The 19,711-nt window shown below is 57.5% G+C and overlaps 1 protein-coding gene across 2 annotated transcripts; it reads left to right on the forward strand.

The window, feature by feature from the left end:
- Positions 1-3,835: 3,835 nt before the first annotated feature.
- Positions 3,836-19,711, forward strand: MYBBP1A (MYB binding protein 1a). 2 transcript variants are annotated; one of them, XM_056807721.1, is made up of 27 exons: positions 3,836-12,681; positions 12,764-12,859; positions 12,957-13,034; positions 13,134-13,208; positions 13,302-13,409; positions 13,521-13,711; positions 13,902-14,069; positions 14,162-14,279; positions 14,348-14,652; positions 14,773-14,883; positions 15,254-15,379; positions 15,728-15,940; positions 16,028-16,136; positions 16,343-16,430; positions 16,506-16,657; positions 16,734-16,817; positions 16,900-17,052; positions 17,173-17,343; positions 17,433-17,590; positions 17,671-17,805; positions 17,888-18,002; positions 18,084-18,209; positions 18,303-18,371; positions 18,464-18,577; positions 18,672-18,773; positions 18,865-18,989; positions 19,070-19,711. In XM_056807721.1, the coding sequence occupies exons 1-27, from the start codon at positions 12,385-12,387 to the stop codon at positions 19,569-19,571; spliced, it is 4,089 nt and encodes a 1,362-aa protein (XP_056663699.1). In that variant the 5' UTR covers positions 3,836-12,384; the 3' UTR covers positions 19,572-19,711. The 2 variants fall into 2 exon arrangements, with proteins under 2 accessions (XP_056663699.1, XP_056663698.1); XM_056807720.1 differs by having other exon boundaries at positions 17,888-18,209.

Genomic DNA, 19,711 nt, shown 5'->3' on the forward strand with positions numbered 1-19,711 from the left:
TCTGAACTGCTGGGGCTACCCCGGGAGCTAGGGCCAGCAAACCCATAATAGCCGCCTGCAGCTCTCTGAAGTGCCTGGGGCTTGTGGGTATGGGGTGGGTGGGGGAGTGGAGGGTCCCCATTCAGCTGGGACAGAGACCTGGGCTTGGGGGAGCCTGGAATGACCAAAGATCTCCAGAAGAAGGCATCCCAAAGACCTTAAGTAGCCCAGGGGAAGCACTAACGGCACGTGGACATGTGGCATCCACATCTAGTAAACGGGGAAGGGACTTGCCAGAGGAGCCCGTGGAACATGAGCAGAACGTGGAAGCCACCACGCTGTCCCTGAATGGTTGGTTCCAAAGAGAACTGAGAATGATGAGGGCACAACTGATGTCCAGCCCAGCAAGAAGAGAACTGCCAGCTGGGATGTCTCATCAAGGAAACAGGAGAAACGAGGTCGGGGAGGCACGCACCTAGCAGTGGAGGCTGCTCTAGAAGAGAAGCCCACACCGAGAATGCTGAAAGAAAATGCTCACTGAGCAATGGGGTGACCTAGAAGACGGGCTGTGCAGACACAACCTGGGGATGGAAGACCTCCCAGAAGTCAGGCAGACAGGTCCAACGTCCTCAGCCTAGGCCAGGAAATAGGAGGAAAGAGCTGGCCAGAACCTCCCAAGTGAGATATCAGGGGGAGAAATTCAAAGATCACCTCCAGGGAAAGCCGACCAAAATCAACCCAACACAGCCCAAAGCAGCCAACTCTGGCACACACAGCAAATCAACTGGACGATGCAGAACAAAAAGCCATACAAACAATTGGGAGGAAGACCTTCACACGGGGGAAAGGACATTCAAAGAACACAGGACTATTCTGCACACACCAGAAACTGTCGGAGAGGTTGGAATAATGAGTTCTGAAGAGCAATGGCGGGGGGAGGGGTGGCACATCCTGCAAGTCTGAGCCAAAGGATAAATGAAAGAAGATGGGCATTCAGTAACAAAGAGACATTTGGAACATCTCCATTTATTTTATTTTTCAGTTTTGTAAAAAAGAAGTCCTATTTTTATTTAATTAATTAATTTAGAATATTTTTTTCATGGTTACAGGATTCATGTTCTTTCCCTTCTCTCCCCCTCCTCCCTCCCACAGCCGATGCACAATTCCACTGGGTTTGCTTGTGTCCTTGATCAAGACCTATTTCCATAATATTGATAATTGCACTAGGGTGGTTGCTTAGAGTCTGCATCCCCAATCCTATCCCCAATGAATCATGTGATCAGTCATATGTTTCTTTTCTGCATTTCTGCTCCCACAGTTCTTTCTCTGGATGTGGAGAGCATCTTTCTCCTCAGTCCCTCAGGATTGTCCTGGGTCAGTGCATTGCTGCTAGTAGCAGTCAATTACGTTCGATCGTGCCACAATGTATCTGTCTCTGTGTTCAATGTTCTCCTGGTTCTGCTCCTCTCGCTCTGCATCAGTTCCTGGAGGTCGTCCCAGTTCACATGGAATCCCTCCAGTTCATCATTCCTTTGAGCACAGTAGCATTCCATCACCAATTTATTGTGTCAAGGAAGTTTATCCCCTCCCCTTCCTGAGTAACTTTATCTGTCTATCAAACATTCCTGACATACCACAGGTGCACCAGGGTTGTGTCTGTATATTCTGTACATCAATAAAAGTTAAGGTTTGGGGGGAGAATTGGGGGAACCACAAGAGGACCACAGGAGAACTGAAAGGGAGAACGAAAAGAGACTGAGCAGGCAGGTGAGGGAGGAATGAGGAAGAGACTGGCAGGCTAGGCACCACGTGGTCAGGTTACTTAGGAACGTTTGTCCACCCTTCCAATAAACTTTATAAAATATGTATCTGGGTAGAACTATTATTTTAATTATTACAATATACCACAATGTGTTCAGCCATTCCCCATTTGAAGGGCATCCCCTCATTTTCCAATGTTTTTCCACCACAAAGAGCACAGCTATGAATATTCTTGTGCAAGTCTTTTTCCTTATGATCTTTTTGGGGTACAAACCCAGCAGTGCAATGGCTGGGTCAAAGGGCAGACAGGCTTTTAGCCCCCTTTGGGCACAGATTTGGAACATCTTTAAAAAGAAAAGCAGACCTGAAGAGACTGTGTGCCTCACAGGCACCCCAAATGACAGACACACACAACAGCAGCAGGACAGCAGAGACCAGGAAGAGACTTCTTGCCAAAGACACACAAGGCTGGAGACAGGGTGAGGGCGGCAGTCTGGTGGAAGAAACAGAAGAGGCAGCCCCGGGGCTTTGTGCACAGCACTGGGCAACACTGCTTACAAGGGAATCAGTGTTTTGGGGCAGACTTCATGACAACATGGAAGTCTGTGGAATGGAAGGGAGGGAAAGGGGGTGTGTGGTGGACCTGGGCCAAGTCAGGAAAAGAAGCAAGGGTGACCTTTGGGATCTCAGGGAGAGAAGAGCCCACAGAGGGGCTGGTGGGGAGGAGGAGGAAGGGATTGAAAAGGGGAGGGGGGAAGAAGGAGGCCTTGCTTTGTGGCTGGGAGGGGGACCCAGAGCTAAATGCTCTCATGGGTAAAGAGACAGTCTGTGAAGAGAGGCGGGTGCCCATTATCACCTCTATTATTTAACATTGTACTAGAAACACCAGCTGTAGTGATTAGAGAAGAAAAAGAAATTGAAGGCATCAAAATAGGCAATGAGGAGACCAAGTTATCACTCTTTGTGGATGACATGATGGTCTACTTAGAGAATCCGAGAGATTCAACCAAAAAGCTAATTGAAATAATCAACCACTTTAGCAAAGTTGCAGGATACAAAATAAACCCACATAAATCATCAACTTTTCTGTATATCTCCAACACAGCTCAGCAGCAAGGACTAGAAAGAGAAATCCCATTCAAAATCACCCTAGATTATATAAAATACTTAGGAATCTACCTCCCAAGATAAACACAGGAACTATATGAACACAACTACAAAACACTCACCACACAATTAAAACTAGATCTAAACAATTGGAAAAACATTGATTGCTCATGGGTGGGACGAGCTAACATAATAAAAATAACCATCCTACCCAAATTAATTTACTTATTTAGTGCCATACACGTTGAACTACAAAAAGACCTTTTTGCTGAATTAGAAAAAACCATAACAAACATTCATTTGGAAGAACAAAAGATCAAGGATATCCAGGGAAATAATAAAAAAAATGCAAAGGAAGGTGGCCTTGCCATCCCAGATCTCAAACTATACTATAAAGCAGTGGTCATCAAAACAATATGGTACTGGGGGCAGCTGGGTAGCTCAGTGGATTGAGAGCCAGGCCTAGAGACGGGAGGTCCTAGGTTCAAATCTGGCCTCAGATACTTCCCAGCTGTGTGACTCTGGGCAAGCCACTTGACCCCCATTGCCTAGCCCTTCCCACTCTTCTGCCTTGGAGCCAATACACAGTACTGACTCCAAGATGGAAGGTAAAGGGTTTAAAAACAAACAAACAATATGGTACTGGCTGAGAGACAGAAAGGAGGATCAGTGGAATAGACTAGGGGGTAAGTGGCCTCAGCAAGACAGTCTATGACAAACCCAAAGATCCAAGCTTTGGGGACAAAAATCCACTATTTGATAAAAACTGCTGGGAAAATTGGGAGACAGTGTGGGAGAGATTAGGTTTGGATCAACACCTCACACCCTACACCAAGATAAACTCAGAATGGGTAAATGACTTGAGCGTAAAGAAGGAAACAATAAGTAAATCATGTGGACACAGAATAGTATACCTGTTAGACCTTTGGGAAGGGAAAGATTTTAAAACCAAGCAAGAACAAGAAAAAAATCACAAAATGTAAAATCAATAATTTTTATTACATCAAATTTAAATGGTTTTGTACAAACAAAAACAATGCAACCAAAATCAGAAGGGAAGCAACAAATTGGGAAACAATCTTCATAAAAAACCTCTGACAAAGGTCTAATCACTCAAATTTACAGAGTTAAACCAATTGTACAAAAAAATCAAGCCATTTTCCAATTAATAAATGGGCAAAGGACATGAATAGGCAATTTTCAGTTAGAGAAAACAAAACTATTAATACGCACATGAAAAAATGGTCTACATCTCTTATAATCAGAAAGATGCAAATCAAAACACCTCTGAGGTATCACCTCACACCTAGCAGATTGGCTAACATGACAGCAAAGGAAAGTAATGAATGCTGGAGGGGATGTGGTAAAGTCGGACATTAATGTTTTGCTGGTGGAGTTGTGAATTGATCCAACCATTCTGGAGGGCAATTTGGAACTACGCCCAAAGGGTGTTAAAGACTGTCTGCCCTTTGATCCAGCCATAGCACTGCTGGGTTTGTGCCCCAAAGAGATAAGGAAAAAAAAAATGTACAAGAATATTCTTAGCTGCGCTCTTTGTGGTGGCCAAAAATTGGAAAATGAGGGGATGCCCTTCAATTGGGGAATGGCTGAACAAATTGTGATATATGTTGGTGATGGAAAACTATTGTGCTAAGTGGAATGTCTGCCCTTTGATCCAGCCATAGCATTGCTGGGTTTGTACCCCCAAAGAGATAATGAGGAAAAAGACTTGAACAAGAATATTCATAGCTGTGCAGTTTGTGGTGACAAAAAATTGGAAAATGAGGGGCTGCCCTTCAACTGGGGAATGGCTGAACACACTGTGATATCTGTTGGTGATGGAATACTATTGGGGTCAAAGGAATGATGAACTGGAGGGATTCCATGTGAACTGGGACGACCTCCAGGAACATTGTACACAGGGACTGATACACTGTGGTACAATCAAATGTAATGGACTTCTCCATTAGTGGCAGTGCAGTGATCCTGAACAACCTGGAGGGATCTATGAGAAAGAACACTATCCACATTCAGAGGAAACACTGTGGGAGTAGAAACACCGAAGAAAAACAACTGCTTGATCACATGGGTTGAGGGGGATACGATTGGGGATGTAGACTCTGAATGAACATCCCAGTGCAAACACCAACAACATGGAAATAGATTCTGATCAAAGACACATGTAATACCCAGTGGAATTGGGCGTGGGCTGTGGGAAGGGTGGGGGGAGAGGAGGGAGGGAAATAATGTGAGTATTGTAACAAAAAAAATTAAATTAAATTAAAATGTAAAAAAAAAGAGAGAGAGAGAGAGAGAGGTGGGGACTTTATGTCAAGTGTGCCTGGGGGATTTGCTGCTTCAAAATCTGTCTATCTTATTTCTGGAGGTAAAGTGTGGGAAATCCTGGAGGAAACTGGCATCTGGAAGAAGCATGGACCCAGGAGGAGGTACCGAGGCAAATGAGGGGAAAAGGTAACCACTGGAGGGTTTAGAGCAGTGGTGGACTGCATAACCAGGGATGTGGAGGAGCAGTGGCCCTCTGACAGCAGCCATAATTGGCATTGTCAATTGGCATTGGAGTGAGGCATGATGGGAAAAGGGAATCTCTGGAGCAGGGCAGAAACCACCTTGAGGGGAGAGTTGAGAATGGACAGGGTGGAAGTTTTGACTTCATGAAGAATAGAGAGAGACCAAGTAATGCCAGGGTCAGGCCTCGGACAGTAAACAAGGATCTAGAGGAGACAGAAAGGGAGGATTGAAATGAAGGCAGTGGGAGAAGGCCGCCAAAGCTTGAAAGAACTCCTTAATGGGGAGGAGAAGAAGGGGAAAATCTATTCAAGTGAGAGGGGAAAAGCAGGGGTGGGGGATTAAGTAACCAAAGAAAATGGAGAGATATAAAGAAACTGAGAAGCAAAACCCCAACGGGAAAGGGCTACCCAAGGAGAGGAGTGAATCAGGGCAGGGGTAGAGAGCCAATGGGAATGGAAACACCAACTGTAAAGAAGGTGAAGGTAGGGGGCAGCTGGGTAGCTCAGTGGATTGAGAACCAGGCCCAGAGAGAGTGAGGTCCTAGGTTCAAATCTGGCCTCAGACACTTCCCAGCTGTGTGATCCTGGGCAAGTCACTTGACCCCCATTGCCTAGTGTTACAAGGGAATCACTTTAAAAGACTGATATATATTAATTTAAGGTCGCTAAGGAATTCAGCTATGTAATTCCTAAATGAAAACTCAAGTTTGCAGTCAATCTTTTATGGAGTTTAATTACAATAGGAGGAAGAAAGGAATTAGAGATAGAGAGAGAGAAAAAAGGGAGAGAAAGGAATAGGGCTTAAATATCCCTTCTGTTTAGGCTGGGCCAAAAGGCCCAAGCCCTTAGATAGCTGGGGCAAAGAAAGGAGATCAGTCCCTATTACTCACGTGACCAAAATGGAGAAACAGTCTCAGAGGCCCCCACCTTCAGCTTCCTTCAGAGCAAGCTTCTCCGAGTACACTGCCACCACTCCGATCAACTCCTCCACCACCCCCGAGTCTCCAGACCCCCCTGATCTTTAAGGAAACCATCCAAGTTGCCTCCCCTCAGTTCTCACATCTACCAATCACTGTCCATCAATTTCCCTGTGCCAATGGAGGCTCTAGCTTAACCCAGGACCGCCCAGAGGCTTTGCACATGTCTGTTGAAGGTCATATTTTCAAATGATTAAATCTTTACTCCTTTGCTACAGCCCTTTCTAAATCCTGTTAACCTGAGTAGGGTAGAGATTGGAATAATTAAATTTTGATCTAGGCTGCAGCCCTTACTCAATCCTGTTAGGACTGAATAGGGTGGAGATTTATTCCAAGTATCTCCATTGTATCAATTCTAAAATCAATCATGACTCAAAGAAATTCCTGTTCTATGCTTAAGCATAGGTCAAAGCCCTTTCCATTGTTCTGCAAAGGGTTTCTGTCCTAAAGTAATCTTAAGAAGAGAAGAGAAGGAACCTCCCATGCCAATGGGGTTCCCATTCCAATAGACTATCAGTAAGAAACTTTCCAAGTATGAAATATCCCAATGGTGAAATTTCCAACATTTATAAGTCTAAGGAATTTTGAGGTTTACACTAGCCCTTACCACTCTTCTGCCTTGGGAATCAATATACGGTATTCATTCTAAAATGAAAGATAAGAGTTTAAAAAATAAAAGAAGGTGAAGGTAAAGTGAAGGAAGGAACCTAGTACTGAGGGGAGGGGGCAGGAGGACTCATAGCTTGAAAAAATAATACTGGAGACAGATTAGGAAAATATGAACCTAACTCATAGCTTTAAAAGGGAATGGATTAAGCCATCCATTGCGGGGGGGGGGGGGGTAGCTGTGAGTCAAAGGATTCAGAAAAGCAGGAGTTGCCATAGTGAAAACAACATTCAAAAACTAAAAAGGGTTAAACAAGGAAACTGCTGAAAGGAACCACAGACAATGAGCCAATATGGGCAATATCGGTTATACATTTAGTTCTTGGCATCCAACTCATAAAGGAAACATGACCCGAGCTACAGGACGTAGACGGTAACACGCTGATCACAGCAGCAGCATTCACTCTCTCTAAGTTTTGGCTATGGAGCAGAAAGAGAAACAAAAGAGAAAACGCAGAACTGAACACATTGCTGAAAAACCCACCTAGTCGAAAGACTGATGGCGCCTTCTGAAAAGGACTACCAAAGAATGTACATATTTCTCAGCACCATCTAGATTTTTACAGACATGCGTCCCAGAGAGACCGCAAACAGATGCAGACAGGTAAAAGTAGTCGATGCATCCTCATAGATCATAATGCAGTCCCGACAGTTATTGATTCAGGGACCACAAAGAAAACATACAGACTGCAATGGAGACTTCAAAACTAAATCCTAAAGAATGAGTGGACCAAAACCAAATCATAGTAATAGGCAAGAACTATGTAAAGAAAAATGATGCTGAAATTACATATGGAAATTTCTGCAATACAGCTAACATAGTCCTCAGAGGAAAAATCATGTTCTTACAAACATATTAACAGAATGGAACAAGAGAAGATTCATGAGCGATGTAGATTTTCGGAAGGTAGAAGGTCAGTGAATAAACAAAGCTAAAAGTAGCACAAAAGAGGAGATATTAAACACTAGAAAGGGCTACAATGAATATTTTTGTACAAATAGGTCCCCCACTTTTTAGTCTCTTTGGGATGCAGACCTAGTAATGGCATTCATGGGTCAAAAGGTATACTCAGTTTTAGGGTCTGTTGAGCACAGCTCCAAAGTGCTCTCCAGAATGACTGGATCAGATCACAGCTCCACCAACAGTGTATTAGCATCCTGATTTTTGCACATCTCCTCCATCATTTAACATTTTCCCTTTTCTGTCATTAGCTATGAATTTTAGATTTACTTCACCCAGCTTAGTCTAACAAAATCAGGAATGTCTACACCCCTACTTAAGGATTAAGAATTGAGAAGGGAGGCCTGTGACAGACATGTGCTAGCAAATGACAAATCAGAAACAACTGACAGACCCCTGGGCTGTCCTAAGTCAAGCTTAAGCTACCATTGGTGCATGTGAGATGCAGGAAGTGATGTAAAGAACTGCCTATATATTTTGCATCCCTTCCTCTCTCTGGGCTCTTTTTGTGGAGAGGTGGCTCTGGCTCCTTTTTGCAGTGGAGATGTGGTTGGTGGCAGTGTGCTGGGTGTCTTGTCATGCCTGTAGCTTTTGTTCAGGTTTGGCTTGTGGCAGCGTTTTGGCGTCTTGGTGTCTTGGTGTGGGTCAACTAAGGGGTCTTCCCTGAGCTCTCTCTGAGTTTAGGCTGATTCCTTTTTTTCCTTTACCTTTCCTAAAAACGCCATCCTCCTCGGAGGCTCCTCATCTTGGAGGAGGCCTTGTGGCTGAGGTCTCTGAACTCCCCTTGGCTCAGGCTAGGCCGAAGAAATCCTATACCCCCCCCTCCCTCTCCCTCTCTCTCTCTCTCTCTCTCTCTCTCTCTCTCTCTCTCTCTCTCTCTCTTTCTCTCTCTCTCTCTCTCTTCTCCTTAATTCCTTCCCTCTATATTAATTAAACCACCATAAAATTCCAAACTGACTTGAGTATTTTATGGGGTTTGAATTAATCCCTGGCGACCATAAGGATAACACATTTGCCCCTCACATAGCCAGCTGGATAGGGGTGAGATGGGACCCAGAATTGCCTTATTTTGCGTTTCTCCAGTCAAGAGCATGTTTTAATGCGGTCATAGATGGCTTCAATTTCTTCATCTGTAAATGTCAGCCGTTTGGCGGCTGCAGGACACCTTCTCTTCTTTATGCGAAGTGGGCTTTGTTCTCTCCGTTTGCGACATGAGCCCTTGCTCAGGGGTCCTTGCTTGGGCATTCTCTTTCCCTTCTAGCCTTGGTGGCGCTGGTTTGGTTCATACAAAGCCTCTTCAATGGACTGTAAGCGAAAGGGCCCATCTCCAAGCTCACCGCCGTCTCCCGACAGCACAGCCGGCAGACTATTCTGTGCCCCTGCCCGTTTGTGTCCGTCATCCGCCCCCATAGGCCGAGCCCTGGTAAACATTGGGTGAACCCTGGGGGTCTTGGCCATCCTGTTTTCCAGTTTCTGTCCAGCTCTGGGGAGTTCTCATCCCCAAAGCCTGGGTCTTGGGATTGGTCCAAGCGGACACAGCGCAGTTCGGAGCACCTAATCTAGCCTCGGAGGCCCCAGCCTATGTCTTAGCCGGCGGCAGATCAGCCCCATGACTGCCTTTCCACGCGCTCTGCCAGCGGGCCCTCCGCGGCCACTTCCTTCATGGCCCCCCCATCCCTGTGAGGGTCTTGAGCTCTTGTTCCTCCAGGGAGTTCTGCTGCGCTTCTTCTAGCCCTAGAAAGCCCGCGAGCGAGCGGGGCTGGGATGGTCCCTCTTCCGCCAGGAGCCATGAAGGGCTGGCGGCTGCTCAGATGTGACGTCATGTGTGTGGAAAGGGTTTTGCCACGCAGCCGCGGGTCCCGGCAGACGGCCAGCCGGGGCCTTCCTAGGGCCGGGTCTCCCGTGCGCCCCAGAGGCATCTCTTTTTCCTCTCTTGCTGCCTGGCTGGTGGCGGCCTAGACAAACGCTGGGGCTTCTTGCTAACGCTGCTCAGTGTCCAGCTCATTTCCTGGCGGCTCCTCAGGGTGCGCGGCACGTCCTCTGCAGAGAGGGGTGATTCGGGGTCGCTGTCGTTCCTTCTTCTGCCACTGCTCTGGTGGGCATTCCCGGAAGGCCTCCAGCTGAGCCTCATCAGAGATTTAAAAATGAGCTTTTTCAACAAGAACACGCGCACATAGTGGAAGCGCCAGGACTGCCTCCCGCTGGTCCGCGGGGTCCTCAGAGCTCAGGGGCTTCCAGGGCCTCGGAAGCCTGGGCAGCCTCGGCCGTCTCCCTCTGTGGGGGAGCCTCTGGCTTGTCTGTGCTTCCTTTGTGGTCCCGCCCAGTGCCCAGCATCCAGAGGCTGCCTCATGTTTGCAGCCGGACGTGGTGGTTCTCTTTGACTCGTGGCCCCCAGCCGCCTCGATCTTTCCCCACAAGCCTCGGTGGACGAAGCCGCGGCTTCAGGACGGCTGAGCGACCCATCGGGAACGTGCACGCCTTCCCCAGCTGCCCCCGGAAGCCAAGCTGGGGCCCTCAGCCCTTCAGGCCCCGCCAGCTGTCCGGGCTGCCCCTCTGTCTCCTTTCGCCCACCGTTCCTTTGGCTTCCTCCTTGGTTGCAGATGGCACCACGCGCCTCCTCTTGCACCCTTTGGTGCCCTGGCGAATGCTGCCACTAGAAGGGCGCTTCTGAACTCGGTCCCTGGCCTGGGAGCCTTCCGGCCGCCCCAATGCCGGGCACCCTTGAAGGGTCATCCGGCCAATGGACGCCTGGGTTTGACCCAGTGACTGGAGGCCTGGCTGGGGCTCTCCTCCAGGGGCTCCCTGGCGCCACCTCGAACCCAAGCACTGGGAGGGCCGGCATTCTGCCCCAGCTCCCCTGGCAGGGCAAAGCCCCAGGCTCCAGAGACCCCACAGACTGCCCCGGCCGAGCCCCCAGCTTGCAAGGCCCAGAGAGGGCACGTCCTCACTCGAGGGCCCAGAAACACCACTGGTCCACGGCACAGAGAGCGCCCCGAGCTGGCTGGGAGGAGAATGTCAAGCCCAAATACTTATGAGGCCCCCTCCGAGCCGCAAAGGGCCAGAAAGGCCATGGCTCAGCCGGCCTGGGGCTCAGGTTGCTGCCCCGTTAGGGTGCTCCTGGCTGGGGCAGCCCCAAGATTCCAGCTCGCTTCTCAGGCTGCGGGTGGTGCTTTGGCTCCTCCTCTCGGTCAGAGAGCCTCGGGGAGACAGTGTCGGGGCAGGAGGCACCCCGGCCCTCCCCCCACTTGCTGACTCTCTCCGCCCCCCAGAAGAAACTGGCGCCCAGGATTCCGTCAGCACCGCGGACAGCGCAGCGGCCTCCCAGGAGTCCTTCAACCCATCTCTGTCGCTCCTCGGACCCTTGCCTGTAAGGGCGAGGGAAGATGCGACAGCAGAGAAAGCCCGGAGGCCCCCCAGCTGCTGGGAGGAGGAGAGCCTTTAGTTCAGGCTGGCAGACATCCGGGGCTCTGAGGGCTCCGCCTGCAGGGACAGCCTAATCGCAATGAGGGCTTTACTATAGCAAGAATAAAGGCGGCGAAGCTACACCCACTCTGACACTGACCCAGGGCTGCCTGGGCACTGAGGGCGGACTGCTCCTGAGCACCCCGGGTAAGCTGGGCCAAGGGGGCCACACGGATTTCCCCCGAGCGTCCTGGGAGGGGTTCCCCGGGGCCCCCGCTTGGCCCTGACGCTCCCTTCGGAACAACCGCGGGACCGAGACGACCGAGGCAGGAGCCTCCCTGCGCCCAGGCACCAGGTGGCGCTGACGGACCACGGCCCGGGCCAAGCTCCTGGGCTCCCGACTGACTCCGATTCCTCGGCTGTAGCCCGAGTTACGCAGGGCTGGGGTGGGGAGTCCGACGAGAGCCTGCACAACGCCCTGCGACTCTGAGGACCCTCGAAAACTGCCGCAGCCGCCCTGGCAGGGCATTTCCTCCGCTGTTGCAGATCGCGAGCGGATTGCTGCGGCGGCGGCGGCTGACAGGGGAAACTGAGGCCTAGGGAGGAAGAGGCGCCTAGGCCAGGAGGGAAGCCGCTGAGCTCCAGAGGCTCGAACCCTCCCAAGGATCCTCGGGTCCCGCCTCCGCATCGCTAGTCCGGCAGCGGGGAGGTGCGTTCGGAGCTCAGGCCCATAGGCTGCCAGGCTGTCTGCGGCCCCGCCCCCGTTGCGCGAGCGCAGAACCGACCAAGTTTGCTCCCGCCCTGATGCGCAGACGCGGAACTAGGCCGACTTGCTCCTGGCCTCGCCTCTTCCCTCCCCGCCTCAGACGCACTGACGCAAAGCCGGCCCGAGCGCCCTCCCAGCTGGTGCGCAGGCGCGACGCAGCCGCATCCGTGCCCCGGAAGCAGTGTGGCGCGTTTGGCATTGGGGGAGCACGTGGGCTATTCGGGAGCTTGTCGCGGCATGGCGGGGACGCGGAGCTCGCGGAGCACGCGGGGGTCGCGAGCGGCGGCGGCGGCGGCGGCAGCGGTAGAGGCCGTGCTGGAGCCCGCCGAGTCGGTGGAGGTGGCGGAGGAAACGACGGAGACGGCGATGGCGGTGGAAGCGGCCGGAACTGAGGAGCCCGAGTCGGGGCCGGGGCCTCTGCTGCAGCAGAGCCGGGACTTCTTGGACCTCTTCTGGGGCATCGCGAAGCCGGCCCAGGAAGAGCGTCTGGCGGCCACCGCAGCCCTGGTGGGGCGGCTGCGGGAGCGGCCCCAGGTGCGGCCCGGTGTGCTGTGGGGAAGGGAGGGAGCGGGACGCCTGCGGGGAGGGGCCCGTCTGATTGCTCTTTCACCCCCAGGAGGCCGAGCTGCAGTACGCTCTGAAGCGGCTCATCGAAGGTCTGGGGGCCACGCGGGAGGCGGCGCGGCCGGGCTTCAGCCTGGCCCTGAGCCAGGTGAGGGGGCCGGCAGTGGGCCGGGGGGGGGGGGGGGGTGGGGGGAGTGGGTCGGGAGGCGCCCCTCCGTGCTGAGGGTGGTCTGCCCCCCCTCCAGGTGCTCCAGGCCCTGGACCACGTGCCCCTGCGGAGGGTGTGGGAGCAAGTCAAGGAGAAGCACGACCTCCAGAAGAAGGTGAGGAGGGGTCCCGGGGCCCAGGCTGGGAGGGGGCCCCCCGAGGGCCGGTCCGCCTCCCTTTGGGCTGTGCAGCAGCGGGGTCTTGGGCCTTTTCAGAAGCTCCTGCGCAGCGCCGCCTTCGGGAACTTCTTTGGGGTCCTGGCTCTGTTCCAGTCTGGACGCCTGGTGAAGGTAAGTGGCGCCAGGCCTGCCCTCTGGGGGGGGGCTGGGGGCTGGGGCAGGCTGGGCGGGCCTCACCCTCGCCCCGCCCTTCCCTCCACGCAGGACCCCAAGGTGCTAGTGGAGGCTGTCCAGCTCCTGCAGAGCCTGGCCCAACACCGCAACCACCTGCAGGACCTGCCCCGCCGGACGCTGGTGGACATCCTCTCCGAGGTGGGGCCCGGACCGGCCCACAGTGGCTTTCTGAGAAGGAAACCGGGAGGGGGGCAGGGTCAGAGGGGATGGGGGGCAGCCCCCCTCATCTGTGCCCGCCGGTGCCCACAGATTCCGGAGCCCGTGTTTGAGGAGGTGCTATTGGGCGTCCTCCAGGACGACTTCGCCTCGGCCTTCAGCACCCCTGAGCAGCTCCAGCTCCTGCTTGTGGGGCTCCAGAAGTTCCCGGGTGTCCTGCAGCCCAAGAAGCTGAAGAAGCTGCTGGGCTCCCCTGCCGTGGTCACCAAGGAGACCGTGCCCAGGTTGGCTGGCCGTGAGGCGGGGCCGGATGGCTCAGCTTGGATTGTGGCGTGGGGGGCGCCACGTGACTCGGGAGTCAGGGCTGAGTGTGGGTGCCAGAGCAGGAGGAAGGCGCAGGACCCCCATCTCCAGGCCAGGCTCTGCCCACTGAGCCGCCCGACTGCCTCTTACTCCCCGCTTTACCAACTCTAGGCTGGTGGAAGTCTTAAACGTGGCAGCCAAGTCTGTGAAGAAGGAGAAGGTGCTGCCGCCCGTGGCCCTGGAGCTGCTGCGTGTGGCCCTGCAGGAGGGCGCCTTCGAGCTCTTCTGGAAGGAGGTGGTGGAGAAGGGGCTTCTGCAGGAGCACTCCGGGCCCGGCAGGTGCTCACCCGCTCCGGGAGGGATCGTCCAGGCAGGGGCGCCCCTGGGCATCCCTGGCCCGGCCCGGCCCTGACGTCCTCGCTCCTCCACAGTTACACAGCCTTCCGCCTGCTGGGCACTGCCCTGCCCCTGCTGAACCTGGAGCAGCTGCGTGTGGTCCTTCGGGGAGAGGTGATGCGTCGCTATGGCGACCACGTGCTCTCGGCTCAGGTAGGCCCAGGTGGATGGGGAGGCCGGTGCGGGCAGGGGCCCTTGCTGACCGCCTCCTCACCCTCTAGCTCCCCTCGAGGTTCAAGTTCGCCCCGGAGATGGAGAAGTACGTGGACTCCTTCCTGGAGGGCTGTGCGGACCCCGAGAAGCAGCTGGCCGTGCTGGTGGCCTTCTCGTCCCTCACCAACCAGGGCTACCCTGTGGTGCCCAGCGTGTGGCCGGTGGTGAGACACCTGGGGCCCGAGGCCCTGCGCCGCTATAGCAGCTGGCTGCAGGACATGTTTCTCCGGCCCAACCTTGGCAGCTGCCTCGATTTCAGCACCAGCCGGCAAAAGAAGAATGCGGCAGAGGACGAGGACGGGCACGTGCCAACGTGAGTGCCCGGACACCGCCCGAGCAGAGCCCAGAGCGGCCTGACCCAGCTCCCCACAGCCTGGGCCGGCCCCCTTTGAGCCCAGGCCGCCGGGACTGACCCGTCCATCTCCACTAGCAGGACCGAAAAGTCCGTGTTCCGCCTGCGCAAGTGGCTCATCCAGAGACTGACCAGCATCGTGGAGAACCCCCAGGTGGTGAAGGACGAGGCCTTCGTCCTGGGCATAACCAGGTAAGAGTCATGCGCTGGGATCCTGGCCTCCGGGGCCTCCCTTTCCTCATCCATCCCGTGATCCCCCTCTCCCTCCTCTGCGGGGAGATGGGGAACGTGCAGGGGGCTTCCGAGGGGGCAGGGTGACCTGAGTGAGAGGGAGCGGAGCCCTCCGGGTTGGCACGGGCAGAGCCAGGCCGAGGCGTTTAGGCTCTCCTGGGGTGGGCAACAGAAGAGCCCACCCAGGCCTGCTCCCTCCCCTCTGGGTCAGTGGGTGGGGGCTGGGCATGCTTGAGGAAGCCGTCCTAGGACCCTTGGAGCCACCCGGCCATGGCACAGCCCTCTGGCCGGCCGCCTCGCGGTCCAGGAACTTCTCTCCCCGTTCTGCCAGGTTCTGTTTTTTCCACTCGTTCTTCGAGACCAAGAAGCCCTGCAAGGACCTCCCCGAGTCAGAGCAGCCTCTCTCGGTGCCGCTGGACGGGGAGACCCGAGACGCCGCGGGCAGCTCCTTCTTCAGGTGGGCTTCTAGCCAAACGGGGCCGTGGGGGTGCTCCCTGGGGGGGGCCTGGGCTGGATGGAGCCTGCCCTGTCCACTGGGGGCAGCCTTCCCCCCCCTTTCTCTGCCTCAGGCTTTGCCTTTTCTTCCTGGCCCGGTCTCTGGCCCCTCTTCCCAGCCCCCTCCCTCTGGCACCTAGTTGGCAGTTGGCACAGGCTGGCATCCCGGAACTGTCATTCGTGCCGCCTGCTGAGGCCAGTGGGGGAAAGAACGGGCTTGGCAGCCAGGCACCCGCTCGCGGTCACTGGCGGGGTTCTGCGGGCGCTGCCGAGGGCCCCCATGAAGGCTCGACCGGCGGCCTGTGTTCAGTTTGCTGCAGACCCTGAACGTCCTGCCCTTGTTGGAAGAAGCCCCCAAGACGGCCGCCAGCCTGCCCAAGGGGAAGCTGGGCCACGGCGCCATGGCGGACGGCCGGCTCTGGACGCACTGCCTCGTGCGCTACGCGGACTTCCTGCTGTCCCGTGGCAAGAACGTGCGGCCCGTGAAGGCCTTCAGCGCCGAGGAGAAGGCGGCCTGGGATCGGTGAGCCCGCGCAGCCTGGCCTGGGGTGGCCTGGGGTGGCCGGAGGGCCTGGACTGACCCTTGCCTGCTCCCCTCCCCCACCTCCAGGATGTTGCAGTCCGTGGATCGCCTGCAACAGCGCGCCAAGGACACCCGCGTGGCCGAGATCACGGCCTTCCAGCAGCTCCTGCTCCTGGTGGGCCTCCACCTGTTCAAGGTGCGGCAGTGCCCGAGGCGAACTTCGAACCCAGAGCTTGGGGCTCCCTGCCCCCTAGGGCTGAGCTGGGGCCCCCTCCCCAGGGCAGGGCCAGGGCCTTCGGTGCACCCCTTCTCCCTCACAGAGCTCTGGCCCTGGGGTCCTGGGTGCGAGGGGATGGTCTTGGCCTCAGGCGTGTCCCAGCTTGCCTCGCACCCTCCCCGCAGGCTCCTGCCGAGTGTGTCGACCTGTTGAGTGACTTGCAGAGCTGCATCGAGAAAGCCCTGGACAAGAAGGCCAAGAAGCCCGCCGCAGGTATGGGGGGGCCGATTCTTGGGGGGGCTCCGGGTGGCGCTCGGCCCAATGAGACGCTCTCGGGGTCCCCCGCAGGTGCTGAGGAGCCCCACTGGGTCGAGGTGTTGGTGGAGATCCTGCTGGCCCTGCTGGCCCAGCCCAGCCGCCTCCTGCGCCACGTGTCGCGCAGCGTGTTTGCCCGCGTCTGCCCGCACCTGAACCGGCGCGCCCTGCAGCTCATCCTGGACGTGAGTGGGCTGGGGGCTGGGCGGGGCTGGGCGGGGGGTGGGGGGCCGCCATGACCCCCCTCGTGGCCGCCCGCAGGTGTTGGACCCGGACCAGGAGGCCGCGGCAGTGGAGGTCACCGAGGAGTCTGACAAGAGACAGAAGCCGGCCTCGGCCGGGGAGGTCAGTAACGGGGGGAGTGGGGGGGGGGTCTGGCCCGCGGCCCCTCGCGGGCAGTCTGGACCCAGCCCGGCCCGTGTCTCAGGACGAGAGCGAGGAGGACCCCGACGACGAGTCCGGCCCGGACGACGGTCCCGAGAGCGAGGAGGACGCAGACAGCTCCGAGGAGGACCCGGAGGAGGTGGACAGCGGCTTCCGGCAGCAGCTGATGACCCTGCTTCAGGCGGGGAAGGTGCCGGTGAGTGGGGCCAGGGATGGGGGCACCCCAGGGAGCCCCGTGCCCGCCCGGGCCTCTGCCCCCTCTGGAGGGGATGGGGGAGCCCCGTGCCCGCCCCCGCCAGCGGCTGCCCTTCCCCAGGACGCGGAGGGTGGGAGCAGCGAGGAGGAGATGGACGACGACGCCATGCTGGCCCTGGACGCCCGCCTGGCCGGCCTGTTTGCGGAGCAGAAGCTGCGGGTTCGAGCCAAGAAGCTGGAGAAGGAGAAGCTGCAGAAGGAGAAGAGCCTGAGGCGGGACTTCAAGATCAAGGTGGGGGGGGGAAGGGTGGGGGAGGGGCCGGCGCGGTGCTGCCCCGCCCCCCACCCCACGGCAGCAGCCACGCCTCTGCTCCCCCGCAGGTGCTGGACCTGGTGGAGACTTTCCTGGTCAAGCAGCCGGACAGCCCGCTGGTGCTGGAGCTGGTGGAGCCGCTGCTGACCGTCATCGAGCGCAGCATGAGCGGGGACGCGGCCAAGCAGGAGCAGGACTTCCTGCGCAAGACGGCTGCCATCTTCACGTGAGGGGGCCGGGCCGGGCGGGGGGGGGGGGGCGGGGGCGGGGGGGGGCCGGCCTCACGCCCTGCCTTTGCCCCCGCAGGAACCAGCTGTGCCGGGCCAAGCAGTACTGCCACAGCGCGGCGGCGCAGGCCCAGGAGCTCCACGGCCTGCTCGAGCGCCTGGTGCACAGGGCGGGGCGCCAGGCCGACTCCTCCGTCGCCCTCTACCACTTCAGGTGGGGCCGGGCAGGGGGCGGGGCCGGGGGGGGGCTGCCCGCCAGAGTCGGGGCCTGAGCCTGCCACCCTTGGTGCCCGCAGTGCCTCCCTCTACCTGCTCCGCGTCCTGAGGGGCAACGTTGCCGCGCCGCCGCCAGCCGCCCCGTCCCCAAGAAAGCAGAGGAAAGCCGGGGCCCCCCCGCCTGTGCCCGCCGAGGTGAGCCCCCCACCCCAGGAGGCAGAGGCGCCCCCCGGCCCCCATGAAGCCCCCTGCAGCACGTCTTCTGCCCCCCTGCAGGGCTCCGGCTGCCTGGACCTGGCCCGGGTGACGCAGCTGTACAGCGAGGCGCTGACCGGTTTCCTGTCCAAGCGGAAGAGCCCCCTCACGGCCACCATGTTCGTGGACCTCTTCACCCGCCACCCCGTGAGTGGGCACGGCGCCCTCCTGTAGCCCCGGGCACGGCCCCTCCCCGGCCGCCGGGGCAGTGCGCTTCAGTGGTCATTGCTCTCCCCACAGACGCTGTGCCAGCGGCTCGTCCCCGTCGTCCTCCCGTTTGTCACAGCCGGAGTCCGGCCTTACCACCAGGTGAGAGTGGGGGCGCCCCGCGGCCTGGTCCGGTTTTGGGGGGCTCGGCAGTAGCGGGGGCCCCACGGGCTCTTCTTCTCGCCCTCCTCCAGGCCCAGGCGTGTGTGATGCTGCTGAAGGCCCTGCAGCTCCGGGAGCTAAAGCAGGCACTGGGGGCCCCCGGCTGGCAGGAGCTCATCGGAGACGCCATCGAGCGCGTCACTGAGGTGCAGGCCGGGCTGGCGGGGCGGGGGAGGGGGGAGGGAGCCCCTGGCCCGGGAGGTCCCCGCGTGGCGTGACGTCCCCTCCGTGTCCCCCCAGAGCCTGAAGGCGAGCAGTCAGGCTGGGAACAAGAGCGGCCACCTGCGGACGTTCAAGGCCCTGGAGCTGCTGCTCTTCCTCCTCCGCACTGTGAAGGACGAGGTCAGGCCTCTGCCCGGGCGGGGTGAGGGGGCTCCCTGGGGCCGCCCTCGAGGCCTCGTGCCCGCCCTGACGTTCCCCTTGGTCTCCACAGAAGCTGCCTGTCGGCCTGGAGGCCCCCCTGGCCGTGCTGCAGGAGCTGAGGCAGAGCGGTGCCCTGGGGGCCACCGGCCGCCTCTCCGACCTCACGTGGCAGGCCCTGAAGCTGCTGGGCGTCCAGTGAGTGCCCTGGGCGGGGGCAGGAGGGAGGGGGCGGGGGGGGGCTCCCCACGGGCCCTGATGGACTTGCTGGTTTCCAGGCGCCCCAAGGAGGACAAGGTCCGGCCCCCGAAGAACAAGGAGGACGCTGCGGCCCCCGAGGGCCCGGGCAGCCGCAAACGCAAGAAGGGCTTCCTCCCAGAGACCAAGAAGCGCAGGAAGAGGCGCCAGGAGGAGGGGCCAGCTGAGGCCCCTGGGGGTGGCCAGGAGCCCCCCTCGGCAGAGGGAAGCCGCGGAGGGAAGAGGCGGAGGAAGAGGAGGAAGAGGCCGAAGCAGCATCCGGCACTCCCTGGGCCTGGGGTGAATGGCACCCCCAAGAGCCCACAGCCACCCTCGGGGCCTCCGGGCCTGGACAGCAGCCAGGGCGAGGCTCCCGCCTCCCCTGGACCCAAAAGGAAACACCAGGCCGGCAAGAGGAAGGACAGCCCAGACGCCGCCCCACTGGTGAAAAGGGCCAAACTGCCCACCGCCGGCGGGAAAGGCGGCCCCAAGGCCCGGCTGAGGAAGAAACCGAAGCCAGGCTCCGAGGGGAGCAGCGAGTGAGCGGGCAGGGCCAGGGTGCCACACTGGCATTCTGAGGACTCGAGACCTTTTTTTACCCCCAATCCAATAAAGGGCATCTTTGCAGGCCTCCCTCCCCACCCCCGCACGGTCGGGGGCAGAGCCGAGGGAGCCACCACTGA

This window comes from Monodelphis domestica, chromosome 8 (genome assembly GCF_027887165.1).
Source record: "Monodelphis domestica isolate mMonDom1 chromosome 8, mMonDom1.pri, whole genome shotgun sequence".
NCBI classification, from domain to species: Eukaryota; Metazoa; Chordata; class Mammalia; order Didelphimorphia; family Didelphidae; genus Monodelphis; species Monodelphis domestica.

Coding starts and splice junctions, on each gene's coding strand:
- MYBBP1A (XM_056807720.1), top strand. CDS start 12,385: ATGGCGGGGACGCGGAGCTCGCGGAGCACGCGGGGGTCGCGAGCGGCG. Junction 17,591..17,670: donor AAGACGGCTGCCATCTTCAC/GTGAGGGGGCCG, acceptor TTGCCCCCGCAG/GAACCAGCTGTGCCGGGCCA. Junction 18,372..18,463: donor GAGTCCGGCCTTACCACCAG/GTGAGAGTGGGG, acceptor GCCCTCCTCCAG/GCCCAGGCGTGTGTGATGCT.